Here is a 27,693-nt window from a genome sequence, read left to right as displayed (position 1 = left end):
CATAGATTTAGAACTGGAAAGGACATCAGAAGCCACCCAGTCCAAGCCCCAAATTTTACAAATTAAGAAACTGAATCCCAGGGAAGTTAAGTGACTTGCCAGAGGTCATGCAGCAAGCATAAGAGCTGTAATTTGAACCCAGGTCTTCTGATTAAAAAGTTCATACAATTTCACTGTATAACATTGCCTTCTCCATTAAAATGCAAGATCTCAAGACAGGCATTATTTTTCCTTTTTCTTTCTATCTTCATTGCTTATCACAGTGTTTACAAAGAGTAAATACTTAATAAATGTTGATGATTGATGGATTGATCCTATATATAATCCCAGGTCAGTCACTTAATCTTTCTGAGCCTCAGTTCCTTTATCTGTAAAAATGTGTGTAATTATACCTGCAATATCTCTCTCTTACCTCCAAGAGAAAATGTACAATCCTTTCTTTGGTTTTTAAAGCCCTCCACAACTGGTTCCCTTCTTCCTTTTCAATTGTTCTCAGTCCACATTTTCTTTTGAAGTACAATTCAGCAATTCTGGTCAACTTACTGTTCCTTTCACTGGACACCCTTTCTCCTGATTCTGTGCCTTTTCATTAATTATATCCCCCATGCATGACATGCTCTCCCTCTTCACCTCTGCTCAGGGTGATCCTCGCTTCCTTCAAAGCCCCACTCAAGTACCACCTAATGCAAGAGGCCTTTGTCAGTCATTCCCCACCCTCCCCCTGCCCTCCTACTAGTCCTTTTCCTCTGAGGTTATTGAGATTACTGACCATTTACTGTCTATCTATCTATCTTTATCTTGTATATACCTAGTTGTTTGAAGGTAGTCTCCCCCATTAGAATGGGTGATCCTTGAGGGCACAGACCTTATTTTTGCTTTTCTTTGTATCCCCATAACTTAGCAAGGAGTTTGGCACAGAATAAGCATATACTATTTATTTATTATTGTTTTTAATATTTATCTCACAGTACGCTTGGAAAGTTCAAATGAGATAATTTATGTTAAGTGTTTCATAAGCCTTCAAATGTGATATAAATGTCAGTTCTTGATAGCAGCTGTAAGTGACAGAGTTGGGATCATGTCTTCTGAGTGTAAATTCAGTTTTCGTTCCACACTCTCGCAATGCCTTCCCATATAGAAAACACCACGCTTTTACTTCTTGTTATTACTAAGTCTTCATTTTAGTATGAAAATAAATAACCCTGTTATGATTTTTTTCAGGTTGAACAATTAAAAATCCCCATAATCATATGCCTAATGTATCTGTGTTCTCTACTATAGGAAACAGGGGTGACATACTGACAAAGAGCAAAGAATATTACTAATCACCGAAACGCTATGAAGACAAAATTTTGTAACTGCATTTTTCTGTTTATTTAGATATTTAAATTCCTAAAAGAAAGAGCTCATGTCACATTTCTATTATCAATAATGTTAAAATCAAAGCAAAGTAAGCCACAACTGTACTACTTTCTACGATGCTATAACGGCATCTAGAAGAGCTAATTTATGGGAATAAAATAATGTTATTTTTATCCACTGCTACTATTAAACAAAATTTCATAAAGAAGTGACTTCAAAGATACAATGAAAAGCTACCTGGTGGGGGGTAACATTAAATGTTAGAAAAATATTCTTAAGCATATGGAAATTGAACCTTACCATTTGTTTCTCAGTAACACAAAAGCACATAATCCAGCAGCTTCTCTACTTCTATCCTAGCTGCTAGGCACAACAGTGCTTAAAATTACCTAAAAAGAATTAGATCTAGGCTTCCATAAGTGTTTTGTTTTGTTTTGAATTTACTGTAATACAGACTGTCAAAGATCTTAGTCATGACAGCTATATCCCAATGCCAAAAACTTCAAATAGCTTGCGACACAACCAAATTTACAAAACTTCCCTAATACTCAATTTAGGGGAATACATTCAGGTAATACTGTAGAGTTAATAAGACATATCAGAACTATACAACTCTGTCACCAAGTATTCTTCTCTGACTCTCCAGCTCTTCCTCCTTCACAAACTCATAGTTCCCCCAGCACAGTATATTAAGGCAGTACATAGACCAAACCAGAAGCCTGCGTTCTTCTTGCTTTAATCTATTGCCCAAAGGCAGCCTCAGAATAATAGAGAAGTAGGTATACAGATTAGTATTATTAGTAACAATTGGTGCCTTCCTACCTCATAGATCCATAGTCCTTTCTGGATTATGTTAAGAATCAATTAAAAACCACAAATAGATCATTGTAGAAATAATGTAATAGCAGTCATTTAGCAGAATAGTGATGAGTTCTGAATAAAAACAAACCAAAGAAAACTACTTTATTAGTCTAATAATGTACCCTCACCTGTTTTTCTCGTGGATTTTTAGGATTTCATGTGTCTGTTGAAGCAGTTGTTTTTCTAGCTTGTAAGTTGATAATGAATTCTCCAATAGCTGAATTTCAAGTCGAGATGTCTGATTTAGGACCTTAACAGATAAATGAAAACATTTCAAGAATTGAATATTTACAGAACAACAATACAAATGTCAAAATAATAATTTGAGGGGATTTGTTTCTTTTCATTTCTTGGTAGTCATGTTTGAAGGATAATTTACAAAATAGATGAGTTCCTATTGTTGAATGCTTTAAATATCTCTCTAGCATAGGATTTATTTTGGAATGGGATTGTAATTGAATGATAAAGAGAGAAAATAGAACTATCAAGTCCATTTCAGCAATTATGGCAAAGAAACATGGCCAGAAGCATTGTTATACAAAACACACTTGGAAGATTGTCAAATACTTGACATATTTGGATGTATGCCAAGTGGATCCATCAACAGTTATGTAAACAGAATTTTTAATACTGAATTCTCTTAAGGATATTCTTTGGTTAAGATTCTGAGCTTTTTGTTGGTAATTTTCTGCAGATAAGGGTAGGGAAACTAAAAAACTTCAGGCTTTGTTCTGTGCAATAATTCTCATAATCACAATCCAGCCCTTTCTGAGATGTCAGAAATTTCCTATGTATTTGTGGTGGCATGCATTTATAATAACAACCACACTGGCATACCCAGGGTGGAGGCTAGTGCAGGTTCTTTTGTCTGCTTTACTAAGAAAAGATAGCTGTTTCAGGGGCTGACAATCTTTTTTTAATTACATAAAATGCAAACAGAAAATAATACAGTGCAGAGAAATAAAGACCAACAGACAGGGCTCTACTGCCTGAATCAAAGCTTTACATCCACCACTGAATCAAGAGAGCCTTTACCTCTGAGGAGTCAGAGAGCTCTGAACATATGGCCACTCAGAATATCAACCAGGGAATCAAAACATCTTTCTCATAAGCAAGCCCCTAAAGCAAAAGCTCACCTCTTAGAATATACACTCTTTAGGCTCAGCGCCTAATTAGAAATTAAGAAAAGGTGTGTAAGCCTTCCTACAAGCAAGCAAGCTTCCCTTAATGGGCTCCACATGAGGCCTATTGATGGGCTGGGAAGATCTTATTCCCCCTTAACCTTACAACATTAAAGCGGAGGAGCCTTTGATCATACTATAACAGGATAAAAGGGTTTCACATGACTGGCAAATCTATTATTGAGAAAGTTTATCTATATGATAAATGTATTTACTGAATTAACCATGGATTCATGTAAATAAATTACTGAGAGACTTGAGGTCTCCAGCAACCTACACAACAGAATCACCTAACTTATACTCATAACAGGGCTCATAATAGTCAATTTTCTCTTCATATTCTGCCCTAAGGAACCTGTATGGTTTATAGAATTGGCATCAGAGCTCCAAAGTTTAAAGTTACCTGGGAGGTCATCTAATCCCAACTCTTCATTTCCCAAAAGGAGAAACTGAGGCCAAGAGAGGTCAAATGACTTCCCTGAGACTGGATAGGTATTAAATGTCAAGATTCAGATACAGATCCAAGACACACCATATTTACAGAAGATGTGCCTTTTTTCTATCCTAAATGAGATGACAGTCGGTTATAGCATGGTGCTGACGAAGCCAAGCTTCCATCCAACCTTTTGCCTTCGTACACTTATGCCCAAATTCTTTTCCCTCATTATGGACTTCTAGTAAAGCTATCCAAGATATACGGCATTAATAATAAATCTAGTTAGTTAAGAACATTTAGGTATGAAAAGAATCTAAAGTTCTCTTTAAGGAAAATGACGATGGATGAAACTCAATCAGAATTTTGATTTTGGATAGAAATAGTGAATATTTTGTAAAGGTTTGATGCAAGGAGGATGCTTAAGACTATAAGATAAAATTCATTACTTCTTGCTTATAATAGTTTTCTAATTTACCTCTTTGTCTCATCCCTTTCCACTCCAATTCAGATATAATATTATTCAGCTATCGAAGTGATTTTCCTAAAGCCTGGGTCTGACCATATCACTCTCCTACTCAATAAACTACAGAGGCTCTTTATTACCTCCAGTATCAAAAATAAACTCTGGCATTTAAGACCTTCCACAATCGGGCCCTTTCTGGTTTTCTAGTCTTCTTAAATTTTATTTCCTTTGATTCATTCAATAATTCTATTTTACTGGATATATGCTTTTCTTCAACATTCCATTCTGTCACCTTTCAAAAGCTGTCCCTTGTGCCTGGAATGCTCCCCTTCTTTACCTCTGCCCCTTACTTCCTCTGGCTTCCTTCAAGACTCAGTTCAAATTTTACCTTCAGTAAAGCAAGGCCAAGGAGGCCTTTCCTGCCAAACCCCAGCTACTAATGCCTTCCCCTCTGAGATTACAGTCCATCTACCCTAAAGAATCTCTCTAGGATGTACCTAGTTATTTTCATATTTTCCTCCCAATAGACATGTGAGCTCTTGGAGGGCATGAAGTGTTTTTGCTTTTATTTGTATCCCTAGTTCTTACCACAGTGGTTGGCACATAGTAAGTAAGTAATTACCAAATGCTTTTTGACTAACTGAAAAATCTATTGCAGGGAGGATCTCTGAATTCAGTTTAATTCAATAAAATTCAACAAACATTTATTTATCAAGTCATTATGCTAGGCACTAGTTATAAAAAGATGCAATAAGACACAGAATCTACCCTTAAGGAGCTTTGTATAGTCGGGTGTAGGAGGAGGGAGATGGATTATTTATACCAGCCCTACCTGTTATTTAATCTTTGCGTGTATTTCCCTGGTCCTCAAATATACTTCTATACCTTTGTGGGTAGAGACTCTATCTTGTGTCTGCTTTAAGCTCTCTCTACATAGTAGGGTTCCAATAAATTTTTGTTCCTGTCGCTGACAATTATCATGAATTGGTTTTTTTCATCAAAATATTAAGGAATGTATAGATGAAAAGAATATGGTAAACATTAATTAAATGAAATGAAAAATTGGAAAAAGTGACAAAGCTATCATGTAAAGGTTGATTTTTCCTCATATTTTGCAGGCATCATTTTGAACACATATTCCATTTGGGTAAACGAAAGGCAACAAGCATTTATTAAGCACTACCAAGTACCAAGTGGCTCAGTGGATAGAGCGCTTGGCCTGGAGTCAGGAAGACTCAGTTTCCTAAGTTCAAGTCTGGCTTCAGACACTTACTAGCTGTGAGACCCTGGGCAAATCACTTAAACCTGTTTGCCTCAGTTTCTTCATTTGTAAAATGAGCTGGAGAAGGAAATAGCAAACCATTCCAGTATCGTTGCCAAGAAAACCCAAAATGGCATCATGAAGCGTTAAACAGCAACAAATATACCAGGTACAATGCCAGGTACTTTACAAATATTATTGCATATGATCATCACAATAACCTTGTAAGTTAAGTGCTACTATCATCCCCATGTGACATGTGAGGAAACTAAGTCGGACGGAGCTTAAGTGAGTATCTGCATCTGAGAGACCTGAATTGAAGCCTATTTTATGTAGTTTTTGAATACTGATATTTCACAGGAGTGGTCGGGATAAATCCTTATGCATAACAGTAGCCACTACATGTAGAACACTTTTATATTCAAACACCATGAATTTAGAACATGGTTTCTTCCCAAAGCCCCAGGTAGAGTGATTTGGCACCAACAATTTACAGAAGGCAAAACTGAAGCTATTCAGAGGAAAGTGATTTGCTCCTTGTGATACAGCTGGAAAATAAATGAGCATGCTTTTTAAAGTCTCTATATTTGTCAAATCTGGCCAAATGGAAAGAAAAAAAATGTCTTTTCCCAAGGAAAGTATGCTGATGTTACCTTTGGAAAAAAAAAATAATCCTGCATAGTATGTGACTGAAAAACCAAGGCCAGATTTTTCCTGATTTTTATTTGAAAACTGTGAATTTGTAAAAACAGAGAAAATAAAATAAAAGGATCTTTCTAGTACAATAATGTATAAGCAGATAATCAACTCTAGATATTCTCCCTCAAATATGCCGCAGTTGGAGTTTTATTCCTTTAGCTTGAGACTTTGACCCCAGTTAAAACACAAAAACGAAGCATAGTCTGTTGCAAAGAGTATTGGATTTCGAGTCAAGGAACCTGGGTTCCAATCTAGGTTCTACTACTTATTACCTAACCTTAGAGAAGTTGCTTTATCTCTCTCAGTTTTCTGATAGATAAAATTAATGGGCTTAAATTTAGATGATTTCTAAGGTCCCTCCCAGCACAATATGTCATGGCCTAGAGGGGAAAAGGCAAGGCAATTGGGATTAAATGACTTACCCAAGGCCACACAGGTAGTAGATGTCAAGTGTCTGAGGCAGGATTTGAACTCAGGTCCTCCTGACTCCAGGGCCAGCACTCTCATGTTAGCCATTTTTACCTTAGCATGAATAAAGGATCTGAAAGCTGGTTTTCAAAATACTGGATAAATAGGTGTGAATCAAGTTCGAGGAGAAGTGGACATCCAAGTTACAGTAAGGAAAGAAGACCCCACTGAAGTAGAAAAGGGGCACAGAACCCACCAGCCAGATGGGGACACTACAGAAAATCTTGATCTACTTCAGGAATAGACTCCCTTATAGCAGAGGTAGTCATGTGCTCCTCCGTATTGTCAGAGGTCCAAAGAGTTTATGGATAATGTTGTCTTTGGATCTTGAGTTAATGGTTATAAGAAGGTAACAGAAGACCTTAACTTTGCTTCCTTTTATTACTGTCAGTTATTTGGATGGTGTAGGTCTGATAAGAAAGAGGATCTTCTGGTCCAGGAGCCTCTTTATATGTTTGCCTTCCATGGGGAATCCACAGAACAAGATAGCACTCTCAGTTCTGGGGGTACTATATAGGACCCACTATGACAGGGATTTTACTAGAATGTCAGAGTACTACTATAATCACAATCCCAAGATCAGAACCATCCCAAAGGAGATGTTAATAAACTATGGGGTACTGTTGAGTCAGAACTCTAGGAACACAATAAATAAACGAGACTCACCAGGGAAAGATGAGAATTGTGCTGATAATTTAGAACAAGGTTTCATAACCTAAACTCCACAGACGCCAATGGAGTCCATAGATAGACTTCAGGGAATCTGGGAACTTGGATGGGAACAAAACCTACATTTTATTTTCACTAACGGCTAACAGAAATTTAGTATTTCCTTCAAATTTGAATGTAGGTGACAAGCCACAGTACTCTTGGCTTTATTGGATTGCTAACCATGTCCAATGCTTAAAAAAGTTAAGATCCCCAGACTTAGACGTGTATAGTGATTTTTGTTTGTCTGTTTTTGTTGGTTATGTGTTTCTTCTATTTGTTTGTGGGTTCCCATGAGTCATTTGGTTGTAATCTCTTTGAGGGGAGTTACTATCATTTTGTTCATTTTCTTCCAGCATCTAACAGAGTCAATGGCTCATGATGGGAGATTAATATGTGTTTTGGTTGATAGATTTGTACTTTCACTTAAAGCTAACCTAGAGATTTTCCCCTGAATATCTCATAGGTAAAGCAAGTGCTTCAGTTTTGCTGTTTTATTGTAATAATTTGTTCCCTGGAAAGTATAGAATGTGCCTGCCATTAACAGTTAAAGAATTAAGCAGGGCATTTGGCAGAACTGCGTAGGGCTAGTGATCTCAGGTTGGCTGCTTCTTGCCATTTGTTCCTCTATCCTGCTGCTTAGCAATGATCTAACTGTTCCTGTTAAACTGACAGAACCCATTTCCTTCCTCATGAGGAACACACCCCAAGACCCATCATTGTTTTAAAAAAAAAGTAAAGAGAATGTGGAAAAAGCCCCCAAGGAACACTTTTTTTTACAAGCTTAAATTTTCCAAAACACATAAGACTGAGCAAAAAGAGGAGACATGGGCATGAAATTTAAGATTCATGGACTTTTAAATTTCAGTTCTCTTTAAAAAAATAGTTGCCTGGATAAAGGAGGCAGCAATGGAATGTCAGTTAGCCAACAAGAATTCATTAAAGTTTTACCATGTGCCAAGCCCTGAGGATACAAGGAAAGTTTAAAAGAAATAGTTCTTACCCTCAAGGAGCTTATGTTCAATGGAGATGACAAGCAAACAAATGTAACTGGAAAATGTGTATAGTGAGAATGAAAGATAATCAGTCTCCTAGGGAAGGCACAAGCAGTGGAAGGTACTGAAAAGACATTCTGCAGAAGGTGGAATTTGAGCTGTCAGGAAGGAAGCTGGGGGGCCAAGAGGCAGAAGTGAGGAGAGAGACATCATTCCAGGGTTGGGGAAAGAACCAAAGCAAAGGCCCAGGGGGGAGACTGAGTGACCTGAGAGTGGAATGGCAAGTAGGCCAGTATAGCCCAATTGTAGAGTACATAGAGGGGGATAAAGAGTAAGAAGACTGGAAAGGGAGGAAGGAATAAGTTGTGAAGGGCCTGAAAGGCCAAACAGAGTAGTTTATATTTGACCCTAGAGGTAATAGGGAGCCACTGAAGTTTAGAGAGAAAGAGAAGGATAGGAGAGAGAGAGACAGACAGACACATAGACACACAGACACACAGAGACAGAGGGAGAGTACAGGTGCGTGCGTGCGTGTGTGTATGTATGTGTGTGTGTGTGTGTGTGTGTGTGTGTGGTAGATGGTGGAGGTGTGTGTGTCATGGTCATATATGTGCTTTAGAAATATCACTTTGGCAGCTAAATAAAAAGTTGAAATGGGGAGAGATTTCAGGCAAGGAGACCAATTAGAAAGCTTTGCAATAGTCCAGGAAGGAAGTAATGGCAACTTACGGAACAAGAGTAACTGTGGGAGTGCAGAGAAATGGACATAGAGCATAAAGAAAGGTTGTGAAGTAGAAAGAACAAGATCTGGCAGAATATTAGACTTGTGGAGCGATACTATTTCCTTTTAATGCCCTGAAGGGTGTATTCAATTGTAACAATCAATAAAAGAATATGGATACCAAGAGTCAGCTAAGTAGTCCAGTGGTAGGGCATTGAACCTGGAGTCAGGAGAATGCCTCAGAAACTTCCTAGCTGTGTGACCCTGGCTAAGTCACTAAACCTCTGATTGCTTCATTTTGAGGTTTCCTCATCTGTAAAATGGAGATAGTGATAGCACCGATTTTGCAGGGTTGTTGTGAGGATGAAATGAGATAATCTTTGTAAAGTACTTAGTAGTTTCTGGTAGATAGTAAGTGCTTAATAAATGCTTATTTCTTTCACTTTCCAAGAAAGAATATATGGAAAGACAAACATCCTGCACAAACCTTTAATGCATGGCTAACAAATTTCGAGGTTTTTGTTTTTGAACTTTCCAAGGATCTCAGATAGGTGTTTGTGGGGTTTTTCTGAGTACATACATTTTTATTTCTATTTAAAAATATTTTGTTGTTGTTGGTTGGTCATTTTTCAGTCATGTCTGACTCTGCATCCTATTTGCGGTTTTCTTAGCAAAGATGTTGGAGTGGTTTGCCATTTTCTTCTCTAGTTCATTCTACAGATGAAGAAACTAAGGCAAACAGGGTTAAGTGACTTACCTAGGATCACACAACTACTTAAGTGTCTGAGGCCAGATGTGAACTCAGGAAGATGAGTCTTCCTGATTCCAGGCTCTGCACTTGATCCACTGTACCACCTAGCTGCCCCTTTAAAAATATTTATATTTTCTAATTCAGGAGTAAAACAGGATGTCCTCCTAGACAGCTAAGGTGTTTGTTTATTTTTTACCATGCTAGTGTTCCATAAAACGTAAAGGTAAGCATTGTCCATCACTATTAGGTTTCAATCATTTGTCATTTGTTGCCTTTTGTTCCTCTCCATGACTTAATTATCCAATCAAATCTAATCCAAAGAGCATCCTTCAAGTGTTTACTGTATATAAGGTTCCATAGCATGATGAATATTTACAAAAATGACAAACAGTCCCTGTCCTTAGGTAGTATAGAGTCTATTGCACTGAAAAGGGAGGAGCTGGCACCCACAATAAGCCTAGAGGAGACTGAGAGGTAAAAGTCAGGAGGCGATACATCCCAAGCATGTGGAGAAGCTCTTGCAAAGTCAGAGATGGGAGAGATGGAATAACAATTTCAAGGAACAGCAAGGGAGCTAGTTTGACTGAAATAGAGTATGTGAAGAGAAATATTACATATATGTGTGTATACATATAAAATATACATATGTTACTATATATGTATATATCCTTAAAGTTTACAAATATCATCTCATCCTCATGGAGGTAGGTGCTATTATTTACCCCCATTTTACAGATGAGGAAACCAAGGTAGAGAAAGATTAAATAACTTGCTCAGGGCCACACAACTAATAAGTTTCTAAGGCTGGATTTGAACTCAAGTCTTCTTAACTTTAGGGCCAGTGTGGTATCCACTGTACTACCTAGCTGCCTATCATGGAATAAGCCTGGAAAGGTTAACTGAAGCAGATTGAGAGGGTTTTAAAATGCCAAACAGAGGAGTTAGTATTTCATCCTAGAGGTCACTGAAATTTATTGACTATAGATGGGGCTTTGTTTTCCAAGTACAACACATAGAAGAAGTTGCCTCTTTGGTTCCTCTGTCATTTTCCCTCTATATTGATCTACTGTTTCTCTGTCTAAGAATTGTACCCTCCTAAGGCAAAAGCAGCTGGGGTAGAATATCTAGCTTCTGCAAAAATTTTGTTTTTCCCCCCATTTTTTAAATGGAGTTCCCAGAAGGCTGGGGTCCTCAAGTTACAAACAGGAGGCTGATTTACAATGACAGAGGGAGTTTTGACCCTGGAAGTTCTAAACACTGATGAAATCATAGATCAGGACCAATACTTGATTAACCAATGAGGCCCTTTAAATTGTATGAAAGCAGGACTGAATCTTTGCTATTTCTCAAAGAGCTCAAAGTATAAATACTATTTGTATTAATTCCTTAATGAAAATTAATAGATAATTGAGGTAACTCAATTATCATATTCAGGTGCTCATCTTGCTATATTTTATCTCATTTTTCTCTAGTTGTCAGGTTTTGGGCCATTTACTATATTACCTCTCTACTTAATCAATTAACAATCATTTGAATACTCAGAACATGTTTGTTTAATGCTGGGAATACAAAGAAAGAAATTAAGTGGCTCCTATACTTAAGAAGCTTATATTCTAACAAAACATATGCATCTCCTTTCTCAATTCTTCAACTGCATCCCTCCCTCTTACTCTTTCATTTTTTTTGTAGATCATCCCAACATAATTGAATCACATCTATGCCCTCTATATGTGTATATACTTCTAATTGCCCTAATAATGATAAGGTTGTTAGGAGTTACAAGTACCATCTTCCCATATAGGAACCTAAAATGTTTAAACATATAAAGTCCTTCAAAAAAGGAAAATGATGGATGTTGGAGGGGATGTGAGAAAACTGGGACATTAATGCACTGTTGGTTGAGTTATGAACTGATCCAACCATTCTGGAGAGCATTATTATGCCCAAAGGGCTATAAAACTGTGCATACCCTTTGATCCAGAAATACCACTGCTAGGTCTACACCCCAAAGATATAAAAGGGGGGGAGATGTATTTGTACAAAAATATTTATAGCAGCTCTTTTTGTGGTGGCTAAGAATTGGAAATCAAAGGGATGCCCATCAATTGGGGGAATGGCTAAATAAGCTGTGGTATACGATTGTGATGGAATATTATTGTGCTATAAGAAATGATAAGCAGGATGATCTCAGAAAACCTGGAAATACATGAATTGATGAGAAGCGAAGTGAACAGAATCAAGATGTTGTAGATAGTAACAGCAGTACTGCACAATGAAGAATTGTGAATAGCAGCTATTTTCAGCAATACAATGATTCAGGATAATCCCAAAGGACTAATGATGAAGTATACTCTCCACCCCTAGAGAAAGAACTGATATTAGTTAAATACAGACTGAAGCATGCTATTTTTCACTTTCTTTCTTCTTGTGCACAATGACTAATATGGAAACATTTTACATTACTGCCCATGCATAAGCTATATCTGATTGCTTATAATCTCAGTGAGGGGGTAGGAGAGGGAGGGAGAGAGGGATAGAATTTGAAACAATTTGAAAAAACATGTTAAAATTGTTTTAATAAGAAAAAGAAAATATATTAATGAAAATGAAAAAATTCCAAAGTCCTTTATGATTTCTCTTCTATGTTTACCTTTTTATGTTTCTCTTGATTCTTGTGTTTAATTGTCAGATTTTCTATTCAGCTCTGGTCTTTTCATCAGAAATGTTTGAAAGCCCTCTATCTCATTAAATTCCATTTTTTCCTTTGAAGGATTATACTCAGTTTTGTTGGACATTAATTGTAAAATTTGTTGGATGTAATCCTAGCTTTTTTGCCTTCTGGAATGTCATATTCCAAGCCTTCTGTCCTTTAACCTCAAAGGTTCTAAATCTTTTGTGATCCTGACTGTGGCTCCATGATTTTTTAATTCTTTTGCTGGCTGCTTAAAATATTTCATCCTTGACCTAGGAATTCTGGAATTTGGCTATAATATTCCCGGGAGTTTTCATTTTGGAATTTCATTCAGGAGGTGCTAGATGGATTCTACCCATTTCTATTATACTGTCTGGATCTAAGGCATTAGAAAGGTCTTCCATGATAATTTCTTGAAATATAATGTCTAGGCTGGTTTTTTTATTTATAGCTCTCAGGTTGTCCAATGATTCTTAAATTAGCTATTCTTGATCTATTTTCCAGGTAAGCAGTTTTTCCAATGAGGTAGTTCAATTTCTTCTATTTTTTCATTCTTTTCACTTTGGTTTATTGTTATTTGATGTCTCATGGAGTCATCAGCTTCTACTTGCCCAATTCTCATTTTTAGGGAATTACTTTCTTCAGTGAGCTTTTATACTCTTTTTTTCATTTGGCTAATTTTGCTTTGTAAGGAGTAATTTTCTTCAATTAATTTTTGTACCTTATATATTTTGTACCTTATAGTATCTGGCCTACTCTGCCTTTTAGCAAGTTCTTTTCTTCAGTGAAATTTTGCACTTCTTTTACCATTAGGCCAATTCTGTTTTTGAAGGTGTTATTTTAGTCACTCTTTCGTTCCTCTTTTACTAACCTGTTAATTCTCTTCACAATTTTCTTGTAACACTCTCATTTTTACCTAATTTCTCCTCTTCCAATCTTAATTGATTTTGAAAATCATTTGTAGCTCTTCTAGGATTTTTTATTGGGCTTGTATCCAGTTGTCTTTTTTCTTTGAAGCTTTGTTTGTAGCTGTTTTCCACATTTTTGTCTTCTTCTGAGTTTCTGTCTTGATCTTCTCTGCCACTGTAGTAGCTTTTTATGGACAATTTCTTTTTGTTGTTGTTTTTTGCTCATTTTTCCACTCTATTTCTTGCCTTTAAACTTTATGTTAAAGTTGGGCTCTGCTTACTTGGGGATGGAAAGGCACTATCCCAAGGTTTAATCTTTTTATCCTGCTTTTTTCAGATCTATTTCTGGCGGGTCTGCAAGTTTGTGATGATTCCCGGATGTTGTGATCCAGGGAGAAGTGTGGTCACTGCTCTCCTGCTCGGCACTCTGGTCTTTACCTAAGAATGGCCCCTACTCCTATGAAGCTGTAAGTGTTTAAACCCCTCTTGGCCCTAGAACTTTGACCAAGTCCCTTTCTCCCTTGTGACCAACCACAAGCACTCCCCTCTTCACCCTGAAACTGTGACCCAGCATTGCTTATTGGCAATAGAGTTTCCATTCAGTGCCAGCAGCATCCAGAGACAGCAAATGGTCCCCTGTAATCTCCTTCTGACCAGTCTCTGACCCCCTTATCACCTCCGGGCTGAGAGCTTCTGAATCTGCTGCTACTGCTGCTGCCTCCAAGGCCCATGACCGTGATAACTGCCATTTGCATGCATTCAGAACAGACCAACACTCTAGTTTCACAGATGTCTCTTGACAATCTCCTAAGATGAACTGGATGGAAATGTGTCTTGCTCCAACATTCTGTTGGCTCTGCTGCTCCCAATTTGATTTGAGCCATTATGTTAAATTTTTTAGAGGGGAATGTTGGGAGTGTTCATCATGGTTGCTGTCTGCACTCTACCATCTTGACTCTACTCCCGGACTATGCTTTCTTTAGAAAAACTCACTTTAGTGAGGGAAGCGGAACCAGGAGAACACTGTACACAGTTACAGCCACATCATGCAGTGACTAACTTTGATAGACTTGGCTCTTCTCAGCAATGCAAGGTTCTAAGACAACCCCAAAAGGCTCATGAGAGAAAATACCATCTACATCCAGAGAAAGAATTACAGAATTTAAAAGCAGATTGAAAGCATACTATTTGCTCTCTCTCTCTTTCTCATTTTGTTCAGTCTTGTTTCTTCTTTCTTATGGTTCATTCTCCCTTGGTTATATATATGGTTCTAATTTGTTATAATTCTTCTTTGCAACATGACTAATGTGAAAATATGTTTAATGTGAATGTATATGTAGAACCTATATCAGATTGCAGGCCGTCTTGTGGAGGAGGAAGGGAAGTGGGGGGGGAGCTCAAGAGCTTGTGGAACTGAATGTTGTAAACAAGAAAGAAACAAAGATAGAAAGAAAGAGAGAGAGAGAGAGAGAAAGGAAGGAAGGAAGGAAGGGAGGAAGGGAGGAAGGAAGAAAAAGAGAAAGAAAGGAAGAAAGGAAGGAAGGAAGGAAAGAAGGAAGGAAGGAAGGGAGGAAGGAAGAAAAAAGAAAAAGAAAGCAAGAAGAACAAAAAAAGAAAGAAAAAGTCAGAAAGAAAAAAGAAAGAAGGAAAGAGAGAAAGGAAGAAAGAGAGAAAGAGAAGAAAAACATCACTTTGGGGGCAACCTAGAGAGTGCATTAGAGTGGGAAGAGACTGAAGGTAAGTTGAAAAAAGGTGACTAATGCATTAGTTCAGTCAAGAGGTAAGGATGATTTAAATTAGAATGTTGGTCCTGTAAATAGAGAGGAGGAAATGTGAGAGAAATATGTTGCGGATAATATTTAGAAACTGATTACACAGGATTAGTGAGAGTGAAGAAAACATTGACTCTAGATGACCAATTAGTGCTTCTCTTGACAATAATAAGGAAATCTGGGAGAAGATGGTGCTTGGGGGAAAATTTAATTAATTCTGTTTTGTACATATTCAGTTTGAGATACCTACAGAATATCTACTTCAAATGGTCATTTAGGTGAATTTATGGAGAACTAACGAGTGAAAAATATCAGATAAGACTTTTGCAAAGAGCCAAGGCTTGAGCTGAGCACTAAAGGGACTTAGGGAGTCTAGAGGGTTGCAGTGAGGATAGGCATTGCCAGAGTGGAAGAAAGTCTATACAAAGGCACCTAGACAGGAGGTGGGATGTTGTGTATAAGGAAGAACACAGAGGCCAGTCTAGCCAGTGTCAAGTGAAGGAGAAGAAGGAGAGAAATTTGTGATCTCTCCTATGAAAGAGAGAAATATGTGACCAATGTGGAAAGGTTTAAATGCCAAACAGAGACACTTTCATTTTACCCTAGAGACAAAAGGGAAGGACTGATACTTTTGGAGTAGGAATGACATGGTCAGACATATGATATTTCTAAAGAATATCAATATAACACAAGCTGTAAAGGGTAGAAAACTGAAAGCCTGGACAACTTGGGATCAAGTCCTGCCTCTAATGCATACTGGCTGTGTGACCGTGCGTAAGTCACTTAACCCATCCATGCTCTAAGCAATTCCCTTAGCCTGCAAGTTGCAGAAAAGGTATCAACCTTCATTGGAAGGTTTTCTCATTCAGGATTTCTCTACATCAGTGAAATCACAGACCCATTACCTATTCACTATTAATTTGGCAGCTATGTATAGGATACCTTGGAGAGAGAAAAGAAGGGATTGGACATTGGGAAAACAATTAGAAATCTTTTATAATAGCTGAGATAGCGATGACCTGCCTGAAGTGCAATGGTTGTGTTATGAGAAAAGTAAAGAGAAGGTAAAATAAATTTTTCTAGTCCTTCAGTTATACTATATGTGTGTGTATGTATATATCTTTAGTTTTTAAGCATGGTTCTTATATGTATCAAATTGCAGTACTGTTTTCTAATTCATTCTGTAATTGTTTAATTTTATGGATAAGTTGAATCCCCTAACATTAAAGCTATAATCCATTGTAATTTCCACTTCATGTATTGCATTCTGCTAAAGATCACAGAGGGACACAGAGGGAGGGGTCTACTAACCCTTCCCTCATTTTACAGAAGTGGAAATTCAGGCCTAGAGAGATTAAGTGATTTGCCTAATGACAGAGCTGGGATTTGAACTGGATTCCTCTGACTTCAGATCCTATAAACTTTCCATTGCATTGGTAGATGTTCTCTATCTAAGCTACGGACCAATGTAAATTAAGTAGAATTTGTCAATCAATGTTTATTAAGAAGTGTGTACCAAACACCTATTATGTGCCTTACATTTTACTAGTCACCATAAGATGATATAAAGATCAATATCTTATACAGTCCTCACCCTTAAAAAATTTACATTTTATTTGGGTAGATAGGCTTAACATATGTACATGAAGCTATTAAAAATTTTAAAATAGTATTCTACTATAGTTGATAGATTAGAGTGTGGTTTGTAATAGTTGAGGAAGATGATCTTGAAAGATAGGGTTAGATTTGAATAGGTAGAGCCTGCTATTAAAAATAACAAAACAAAACAAAAAAAACAAAAAACAAACTCCATACTAAGATAGAGAAGTAGTATCCAATAAAGTGTGTGTATACATATACATATTATACACACACACACACACACACACACACACACATATATATTTAACCAGAAGGCTAGCATTTTTAGGTTGGTATAGTTGCTACTAGCTATGTGACCCTGGGCAAGTATTTAACCTCTGTCTGCTTCAGTTTCCTCATTTAAAAAAACAGGCATAATAGGTACCCCCCAGGGTTGTTGCAAGGATAAAATACTATGATAGTTGCAAAGTGTTTTGCAAAACTTAAAACTCCACATAAATGCTGCCTATCGTTGGTATTATTAATTACTGTTATATTGTGTTTACCCACAGCGTTGTTGTAGCATATCTGATCATGGAATTTGCAAACTAGAAGTGACTTTGGGAATCATCCAGTTTAACTCATTTTACCATCAGGAGAACTGAGACCCGGAGAAGTTAGTTAAGGACAGTTCACACATGTAGAAAGCATAAAAGCTAGCATTCAAATTCACCCAGCTCCACTGACTTTAAATCTATTGTTTTCTGACTCAATGTATAGTTATCGTGGCTCACTCATTGGATTATGTGTTGCATACCCCCTTTACAATATAAAGTTACACCTGCACTTATTACAGTGTAAGATCCTCAAGGGCAGGAACTATGTCACAGAATCACAGAACTTTAAAATTGGAATAGACCTCAGGGGCAATCTAGTTCAACCTAAGCCCCCAAAGAATCCCACCTACAAAAAGATAGTCATTTATTCTCTGATTGAAGACTTTTTTGATGAGAGGAAGCTGGTCACCTCCTGAGATAAATTAATCACTTTTGGACAACTCTAATTATTAGGATTTTTTTCAGACATCAGATTAAATTAATTCTTACCCATTGCTCCTAATTCTGCTTTTTGGTGTGAAAGAGAGCAAGTTTAATCCTTCTTTCACATGACAATCGTTCAACTACTTGAGCCTAGCTATCCTGTCTCCCCATCCCCAACTCCACCCAGCTGAATCTTCCATTTTCCAGGCTAAATGTCCCCCAGTTCTTTCAACCATCTCTCCAAAGGGCGGGGTGGGGCAAGGCCCTTTTATTCTCCTGTATGTTCTTCAATGATTCAATGGTCTTCCTAAACACTGGTGCCCAGAATTGAGAAAAATACTGCAGATATGCTCTGACCAGGAAAGAGTAAAGTGAGGTTATAATTTCCTTACTCCTGGAAGCTATGCCTCTATAAAAGGTGGACAGCATTAGCTTTTTTTTTTGAAGGGGGTGGATTTATACTGATCTTGAAGTTCATTAAAAAATTTAAGCTCTTCTTCAAAAAATGTGTTGTCTAACCAAGTCATGTTGATTTCAATATTGTATTTTCAGAGCTTAATGAAAGGTCCACATATGTCAGGTATTTAATAAAGCATGTTGGAAGTTGGTAAAATGCTTCATATTACTAAGAAGGAACCAGGATAGCAAGGTCCTGGTCTATTTATCTACATTACTATTTGAAAGACGGGTTACAACATATTTCAAAACTTCTGGGACCATTTCATGTAGCTATGTTCCACTACTGTAGGTGTAAAGTCCATTTTAGAAATAAGAATGATTCCCAGAATGTAGAAAAGTATGAAAGGAAATGAAAAATAGAGTATTTGGTCACTACTGGGGAATAGGGCAGATCTAGACAACAAAAGAAACAACTGGTTTTGTAACTACTTTTGTAAATGTCTACTACATAATGTGCCTAAGTAAAAATTTGGGATGGATTTTGTAAACTTGGGCCTGGATCAGAACTTGAGTGCAAAGAACACGATTTATCACAAATAGGACACATCTTTCTGCAACATTTTAAATAAATAAAATTCATGCATCTATTTGCTTCCGCTAAACAAGCTGAGCCCATTACAGCAATCAGGACTGCCACCCCCCCAAACCAAGAGAAAGTCTGTAATTACAGCAAAGTGTGTACAGAAGCCCCTATCTAATGTTAAGCAATCTCTTGTTGTTCCATTGTTTCAAATTCTTCATGACCCCATTTGGGGTTTCCTTGGCAAAGATAATGGAGTGGTCTGTCATTTCCTTCTCCAGCTCATTTTACAATGAGTAAACTGAGACAAACAGGGTTACATGATTTGCTCACAGTCACACAGCTAGTAAATGTCTGAGACCAAATTTGAACTCAGGTTTTCCTGACTCCAAGTCTGGTACTCTATCCACTATGCCACCTAGCTGCCAAGAAAGTTAAACAACAGCCAGAGGGCAAAGTTTAGTCCCTCCCCCTCTTTAAGGAAGGACTTAGTTTTGTCGCCTAAACTCGATCTTGAGAGAGGCATCTTTGAAACAGCAGAAATAAATGAAGACCTAGAGTGGAGAGACTTGGACACAAGTTCCGAACTAGACGTGTGATGCCATTCAGGCAAATTATGCCCTCTGAATTACTGTTTTCTCATTGGTTCGTTTGAAACTATCGATGTACTCAGCATTTAAATGGAATTAATATTGGCCATACCAACCTCTCAGAACTATGAGAAAAATTACCTCTGTCAACAGTTTCTGAGTGCCAAATATGTATTCTCTCTTTAGATGGATAATAACTAGCTTTCCAGTAGCACTTTACAGTTTGCAAAGCACCAAACATGTTATGTCATTTAAATGAAAAAAAAAACATTTAGTGCTTATTGTGTGCAAAGCATTGAGAGTACATATGTATGTATATCTATCATCTTTCTATCTATCCATCAATCTATTGATTGATCTAACTGGCTACTTAGCTTTCATTTGTATAAGGGACTCCCAATGAAGAAACTCCCTTTACCAATACAGATCAGCATTTGCTTTATGCCAGATACTATGAAAGAGTTGCGAAGAACAGACTTGCTCAGGCTCACATAGTCAATCTGTGTTAGGAGAAGGAAGGAAACAAGCATTTATTAAATGCCTACTGTATGCCAGGTACTGTGCAAAACATTCTCTCACTTGATTGTCACAACAACCTTGAGAAGTAGGTACTATAATTATACTCATTTAACAGTTGAAGAAACTGAGGTAGACAGAAGTGACTATTCAAAGGTCACACACCTCATAAATGTCTAAATTTGAATTCAGGTCTAGTATTCTATCCACTGCTCTGCCTAGCAAAGGGCAGGACTTCAAAGATCTACTTGACTCAAGGCCAGCTCTCTATCCTTAACACCACGCTGTCTCTCAAAGTGCCATACGAATATGATCTATCACCATTGCCAATTGTCATGTTAGTGGAGGAAAATATCATGTCTTTCTCCATCCAAGTTGTTGTTTGAACTGAATATTTATGGACGTAAGGATCATGTATCCATAAAATGAATTGTCAGATAAAGGAAGTTCTTGGGTTTTCTACTAGCTCTCTATTCAAAATTATGTCTCAAGTTCTTAAGGATATGTTAAAAAATGCCCCCATGCTATAAAATCATAGCACATTAGCAGTGGAATGAACCACATATAACATCTGATCTAACTTTCATTTTTTACACAAAGAAATGGAGATTTCTAGAGATATAATGCTATGCCCAAGGTCACATAGGTAGTTAGCAGAAAGGCTTAAACCTAGGACCCAGGTCTCCTCATTCACCTTCCAGTGCTCTTTCTACCACATCACTCTGTCTCATCTCAAACAGTAAATTCTACACATTCCTGTAAGTTAATAAATTCCCTTTGTGGGCTCTTCTTCATCAGGCCTGCATAACTCCATAGGGACCACAGTGTTCAAATTGCTGGAAAGTTATTATAGAAAATACATGAAAGTTCACATAATAATGTGACAAGTTGAAATGTGCATCAAAGGAGCTATCTTGACCTTAAAAACGATTTATTTTGCTTGACATTTATATCACTTCCCAGTTGGTAGCTGACTGTTTATTTGAAGTTAAACGCTGATTAGACTTGTTGCCAGTCCTTTTTTTACAAACACATACAAAGATAAATTTACCAACCCTCATTAAATCAAAAGAAACGTAAAATAAGCCTGTCAGTCCTTGTTGTTGTTAGCAATATGTATACAATAGAGCATGTAATGCTCCTTGAATCTCTGTGTTGAAATGCACCCTGTGTTTTGGTAGAGAGCTTTAAAACACACACACACACACACACACACACATCTTCATACTTAACAGCTTGTTAAGTCTGGCCCCAGGGACGTACCTGGGTCTCAACATCTGTAAGTTTTCTTGTCTGCTCTGCTGTCTGACTAAGAAGGCTGGTTCCTATCTCAAGCATGGTGGCCGTATGGTTCTGAACGGCATTCTGCTGTAGCTGAGCCATCTCCGACTTCATATTTTCCACAATGTAATTCTCAAGCTGTGAAGGATAAAGAGAGAACATGATACATTCTAAGTTAAACCTTTTCCAATGAGGCATATATTAGTTAATATAACTCAACAAGGCACAGCTGGGAAATCAGTCCTCATCTGATGATGGTCTGCTAAGAGACATAACTAGCAATTGTGGCATCCAGGGTAGGCAGCATGATATTCATGCACTAAATCAGCATTTCAAATAAAATTCAATTAGGTGGCAAAGGGGGAGGAAGGCAGAAATCTAGGGGGAATAGGAGTCCAATGTTAGAGAGAATGACATCTGGGGAGAAGGAGCCAGGCAGGACAGGGCCAGTAATGCAGCTGAAGTGTGGCCATGGGAGGAAGAGATTGCACTATCTCTTACTTTCCAATTTTAACTAATTATTACTGCTAACTCACTTGCTTTTATGCTTTGCAAAGGAGTCTAAATGTGGTCAGAGCCTTGTAAATTTTGTTGCTCTAGTACAAAGCTCAATGCTCCCCAGCTTAGTCATGGCTTTGCTTCTACTTCCCAAGTAATGGTAAAAACAATGGAGAAAACCATTAGATTCTCAATTTTACCAGTTCATCATCACAGACATCATCGGTAATAGTAAGAACTTAAATGTCTCTCAATCAATCAACAAGCTCTTAATGATAGCTAATTATGTGTTAGGCACTGGGGATACAAAGGTAACAATGAAACAACCCCTGCCCTCAAGAAGCTTCCATTCTATTGGGAAAGATAGCACTTCCATATATATCTAAGGGATATCCAAATAAACACAAAGTAATTTTTAAAGGTACTGACAAGCTAGGGCAATCAGGAAAAGTCTTCTGTGGCTTCAACTGAGCTTTGAAGAAAACTGAGGATTCAAAAAGTAGGGGTGAGAAAGGAATGTTTTACAAGCATGGAGGACAGCCTGTGCAAAGTCATGGAGTATCATGAGTGAGGACCAGAAAGAAGGGCAGTTTGACTTGATTGTAGAAAGTGTGGAGGCAAACAATATAAGATAAGGCTGGAAGGGAAGATGGGAGCTAGGCTGTTAACAGCTTTAACTATAAAGCAGAGAAGTTTATATCTGACCTCAGAAGTAAGAGGAAGAAGACACTAGAGTTTACTGAGTAGGGGAATTTCATGTTTAAATGTGTGATTTAGGAATATTACTGGAGTTCACAATTTTCAAAGTACTTTGAGCTACAGAATTCCACTGAATCATCAAAATGCATTGTTAGAGTAGGAAGGACATGCTATGCATGAAAAAAATGCCTTTCCGAGGTTTAAGTGACTTGCCCAGGGATACGGAGGTACTAAGTAACAGAGCCCATTGCTTTTTCTCACCCATGATTATGCTTATTCAATACTAAAAGATTAGATTCCAATTTTGATTCCTGCTGATACTGTCTTCATGTAAAATACTGCCTAGGGCTCTTGTTTTTAAGAGGTCATCATTACCAAGTTTATGCTAAGAATGCTGCAGAGGAGAGATGAAGAAGGCTTCATTGGGCCATCGGGTTAGAATGGAGCACAAGTTACATAGTAGACTCTAAAATGGTAATCGACCCAGAAAATAGCATTCCCTCTTCCCAGAGAGATCACCATTTAATTGCTCATCATCCGATCACATAGAAGTAGGGACCTGGAGAAATTAAATGACTTAATATCAGGGAGCAAGTCAAGCCCAGGAGATGAAAGGCCAAATTTTCTTGCATATATATTGTATGCTTACTCAATTCCCACATGTCCATTCTGCAGTGGCTACGTTTTATGACCCTAATTATACATATGTGGAAATTGGAGCCCAGTAAAATCAGCTCCAAGGCCACACACCGCAGCAATAGACATTGCTAGGTTTGAACTCTGAAGTTTTTAACTCCTACCACAAAGCTCTCAGTACTTGATAACTACGCCAAATGAGTGTTCACAAACCTCATTCAATACAGCAACTTCATGCATGTTGTTTTTCTTTTATTACATGTTTAGTGAACCATTTGTTATCTTACATTTTCCCATAACTTTAAAAAATGTTTATAATTTACTGACTGCGATTTTGGTCAAATCACAATTTTAAGATTACAAATTTCAGAGAAGCTGCCAACCTGATTTTGTAGAGGTTTCTTCAGCTGGCAATTTCCTATGCTAATGAAATTACAGGTCCAAACTCTATTCCTAATTACATATCAGTATGTAATAAACATCTGGCTAAACTGAACTTATTTTCTTTTTGAGGTCTTGGGAGCTTTAGTGTAAAACATAACTATTTGCTGAATCTCAATCTTATACATGACACACTCTTTAGCTAGCAGAAGGTAGATGAGGAGTGGCAAAGGACAATAAATATAAAGCATTATAAATTTTTGGGCAGGTAGGTGGCTCAGGGGATAGAGTGCCAGGCACAGAGTCAGGAAAACTTGAGTTAAAATCTAGCTTCAGACACTTACTAGATTGTGACCCTTGCCAAGTTATTTACCTCTGTTTGCCTCAGTTTCCTCATCTGTAAAATGAGCTAGAAAAAGAAACAGCAAACCATGCTATTAACTACCAAAAAACCCCAAATGGGGTCAGGAAAAGTCAAACGAGACAGAAAAACAACTGAATAACAATAAATTGTAAGGTCTGCAAAGCTCCTTACATACGTTATCTCATTTGGGTCCCACAAAAGCATTGTGAATACAAATATTTTAATGCCTACTCGATTAATAAGGAAACTGAAGCTCATAGAAAATCGTTAACTAAACCAGGATCACAAAGTTAGTAAATGTCAAATGAAGAATTTGAACCCAGATCTTCCTAACTCTCAAGTCCAGCCTGCTGGACATTACCCAATTTTGTTTTTGCTTTTGGTCAACACTAACCAAGCAACGGGACTGTTTAATGTCAGCATTAAACAGATCCACTGTAAAGAGACTCAGAGAGCTGTCTGATCATAATTTTTGGAGGTCTCAAATCTGCTTTCAAATTCTTTATTAAGGCAGTCGCCATGAAAACTACCAATGCCTCTCTAGTTAATCCATTTTTAATCAAATGGGCCTGCCTTCTACAGCAGTAATGAACTAACTGCCTTTTATTGTTTTTTAAAAAAAAGTAACCTGCATGGTGAAGTAGCAAGAACCAGATGTAGTTGATTTAAAGGCTGAGCTGGGAAGCAAAAGTCAAATATACAATGTGTGATTAATAAGGAGGACCTCTTTCATCTTATCTATAAACATTCCTTTGCAGATGTATAGCTGTGAAATCCATCCTGATGGGCCACATCAGCTGAGCCCAGAAAAAATTTACAACAAATTTGACCGTGTGTCCATATTCCCTGCTGACTTTGAAACCATGTTTACAGAAAATGCCAGCTACCTAATAGTTAAATATTTTATGCATCTCTCAGATTTGAGCCTTAAGCTTTGAGACCAGGGACCATAAGGCCTGCCAGGGTTATCAAGCAGAGGACTCTCAAACCATAGCCACAGTCTTATATAGTCAAACTGTCCCAAGCATTATCCAGAACCTAAGAAGGTAATGATTTAGTAACTTGCTAGAAGATATAATTTGGTCACGGACAAAGTGAGCTTAAAGATCTGCTTTTATCTATTCGTTAGTTTTAGGTCATTCAACATTTACTTTATTAGAGCTTTAAGAAAGGTAGCCAGGAGAACAGCTTTTACTCCACGCAACCAAATCACAGCTAAAAGGGGCTAAGGACATGGAGCCATGCCAACAAGAGGTGAAGGAAGGTTAGGGAGTGGTTTGGACACAGTCCGCTCACTGCGCTTTGGCCACTGCCTTCTCTCTTGGGACCCTTGAGAACCACTGGTTATTAACCACACTGTGCTCTTAGAATGTAGACTCTCAGCCAAGTTTTCTCCCGTTCCCATTCTATTTATCACGAATGATTGTGACATACACCGTGTAGTAAAAGAGACTAGATTCCCAAGCAGGCTGCCCAACTTTGTTCTGAGAGACAGAGCCCGCTGAGCATGATACCCTGCTATGAGCCCCCATAGCTAGAATCTAGAACTGAGCACCTAATCGTGTCTGACATACAGAAAACACTTAATAAACAGCTGTTGAACAAAATTAAATGTAGGAGTATAAAATATGAAAGGCATACTAAAAAATAAAGGGAAAAGGTTTTGACAAGAGAAATGTTTTCTCCTGCAGGAAAAGATATTGGTTGATTCCTTGGCAAATGCAATGTTTCCCTTTAAAGTGAAAGTTCTTAAAATCCACTATCTGATCTAACTTTAAATATGAAAGTACTACTACTTCTACTGAGCTCAACACATAACAAATATTTTTAAAGGCCTTTGTGTGCTAGGCATACACAGCAATATGACACCCACACTCTGTCCATTTACTACCTATGTGACCCTGGGTAAGACACTTAACGTCTCTCTGGGCCTCAGATCACCCATCTGTAATTTGTGTGGGTTGAATTAGATGCCCTCTCAGGTCCTTTCTCAGATGGAAATCAATGACGATGAACAGGTTGAGGGGGATAAAGGCACAAACACAAATTACTAAGAAACACAGGAGAGTGAGATAAATATTTTTTTAAAAAGAGCCAGACAGGGGGCCTGGAAAGAATTTGAAAAAAGAAAGATCACTTTCAGGTGGGGAAGGGGAGTATTATATTAGGAAAGTCTTCATAGGACAGGTGACATTAGAGCTGGGCCTCAGAGGAAAGGGAAGGATTTAAATAGCCAAAGATGGGGGAGGGGTGGTGGAATATTCCAGACAAGGAGGATACTCTGAGTGAAGCCACTGAGGAAGGAGAAGGCCCAATAAGAATGAGGGAGAGACAATAGTCTATTTTGACTAGAAAACAGAGACCTTAAAGGGCAATAGGAAAAATCTAGCTGCAGTTGGATTTAGAACACCTTCAATCATACCAGAATCAGGGGTTCTGGATTTATTTGTTAAGCAAATAGATACTGAAAGTTAGCAAGAACTGTTGTGCATTAGGAAGATTATTTGGGTACCAACTACAGATTGGATAGGGAAGAGATAAAGACAGAGGCTCTGGTTAGGAGGTTAACATAATAGTCTAGGCAAGGCATTAAATAGAATATGAATTAATTCTTTGTATTCGTAATCCCAGCACTTAGCACTTCACCTGGCAAAAGTCGTTGCTGTTCTCCATCCTTTGTTCTAGAAGAGGAACAATGACACTGTGAAGATGATGTCTTGACTTGCCTGTGAATTAGATTTAAGTAAGGCAGAGCTTCACAAAGTCATCAGCCTCACTCTCTCCTCCAGAGTCTTCTAAGTTCAGTGGCAAACAAAAGTCAGGAAGATTGGTCACAGCCTGGGATGCAGTGGATGACCTTGGCCTTTCTAAATTAAGATCTTTTCTAGGCCTCAGTTTGTCTCAGGCAACACCCATTCAATAACTAAGGACTAATAGTTATTGATTATTTGGGGGGGGTAGGTGAGATCTTATACTAAGGCATTGAGAAGGGGAGTAGAAAGGATGGGGCAGACATATGAAACATTGTTGAAAAAGTAGGGTTTCTCAGTGTAATAGTTGTAGAGGGTGAGGATGAGGAGAGAGGAACTAAAGATGATTCAGATATTTCAAGCCTGAATGGCTGAGGGGATTGTGGTGCCATCAACATAGACAAGTTAGAAAGAGAAAGAAAGGTGTTGCTACTGTCAGTTTTGAGGTGCCAGTGAGACTTTCCCATGGAGAGAATCTGTCAGGCAATTTTAGATAGACTAGTATTCTAGATGGCCTTGTCTATTATCAACTTATATTCATTTATAGAGTAGCTAGTTGGTGTACTGGGAAGACTGCTGAGCTTGGAATCTTGAAGATCCGAGTTTAAATTCTACCTCAGATGGTTACTAGATGTGTGACCAAACCATGAACAAGTCACTTAACCTCTGGCAGCTTCAGCTTCTTCATCTGTAAAACGGAAGTAATAATAGTATGTATCTCGGAGGATTTGTTGTGATTATCTAATGAGAGAATATATATAGGGTACTTTATAAAACTTAAATTACTATATAAATGCTAGCTATTATTAATAAAGCCAATGATAAAAGTCTTCCACTTGTACCTTCAATCCTACTTCTTCCTTTTCTTCTATAGCATTTTAAACTATCAAGAACTTTTGGGAGTACAGCCTCTGTAATTTAATCTCTCTCTCATCTTTCTGTCACCCCCAAATTAGTAAGGATGCCATTAGTAAGTTATCAATTAAAATGCTGAAAAGCAAAAGCCAGAGATCCTTGGGGCATTCCACTGGAGACCTCCCTCTAGGTTGGCACTTATCACTGCTTTTGAATTACAGGTGGTTCCAAATACAGCTAACTGC

The 27,693-nt window shown here is 37.7% G+C and overlaps 1 protein-coding gene across 1 annotated transcript in view; it reads right to left on the bottom strand.

Moving 5' to 3' along the window:
• ANGPT1 (angiopoietin 1) overlaps positions 1–27,693 on the bottom strand; it is a 333,355-nt gene that overhangs the window by 134,908 nt on the left and 170,754 nt on the right. Inside the window, exons 2-3 of the mRNA XM_036766890.1 lie at positions 21,248–21,403; positions 2,352–2,473 (exon numbers count right to left, since the gene is read on the bottom strand). Of these exons, the coding sequence (XP_036622785.1) occupies positions 2,352–2,473; positions 21,248–21,403 (278 nt within the window). The remainder of the gene's footprint in view (positions 1–2,351; positions 2,474–21,247; positions 21,404–27,693) is intronic.

This window comes from Trichosurus vulpecula, chromosome 1 (genome assembly GCF_011100635.1).
Source record: "Trichosurus vulpecula isolate mTriVul1 chromosome 1, mTriVul1.pri, whole genome shotgun sequence".
Lineage (NCBI taxonomy): Eukaryota > Metazoa > Chordata > Mammalia > Diprotodontia > Phalangeridae > Trichosurus > Trichosurus vulpecula.
Note: the sequence above shows the minus strand (reverse complement) of the source record. Positions and strands in the feature narration are given on the sequence as shown.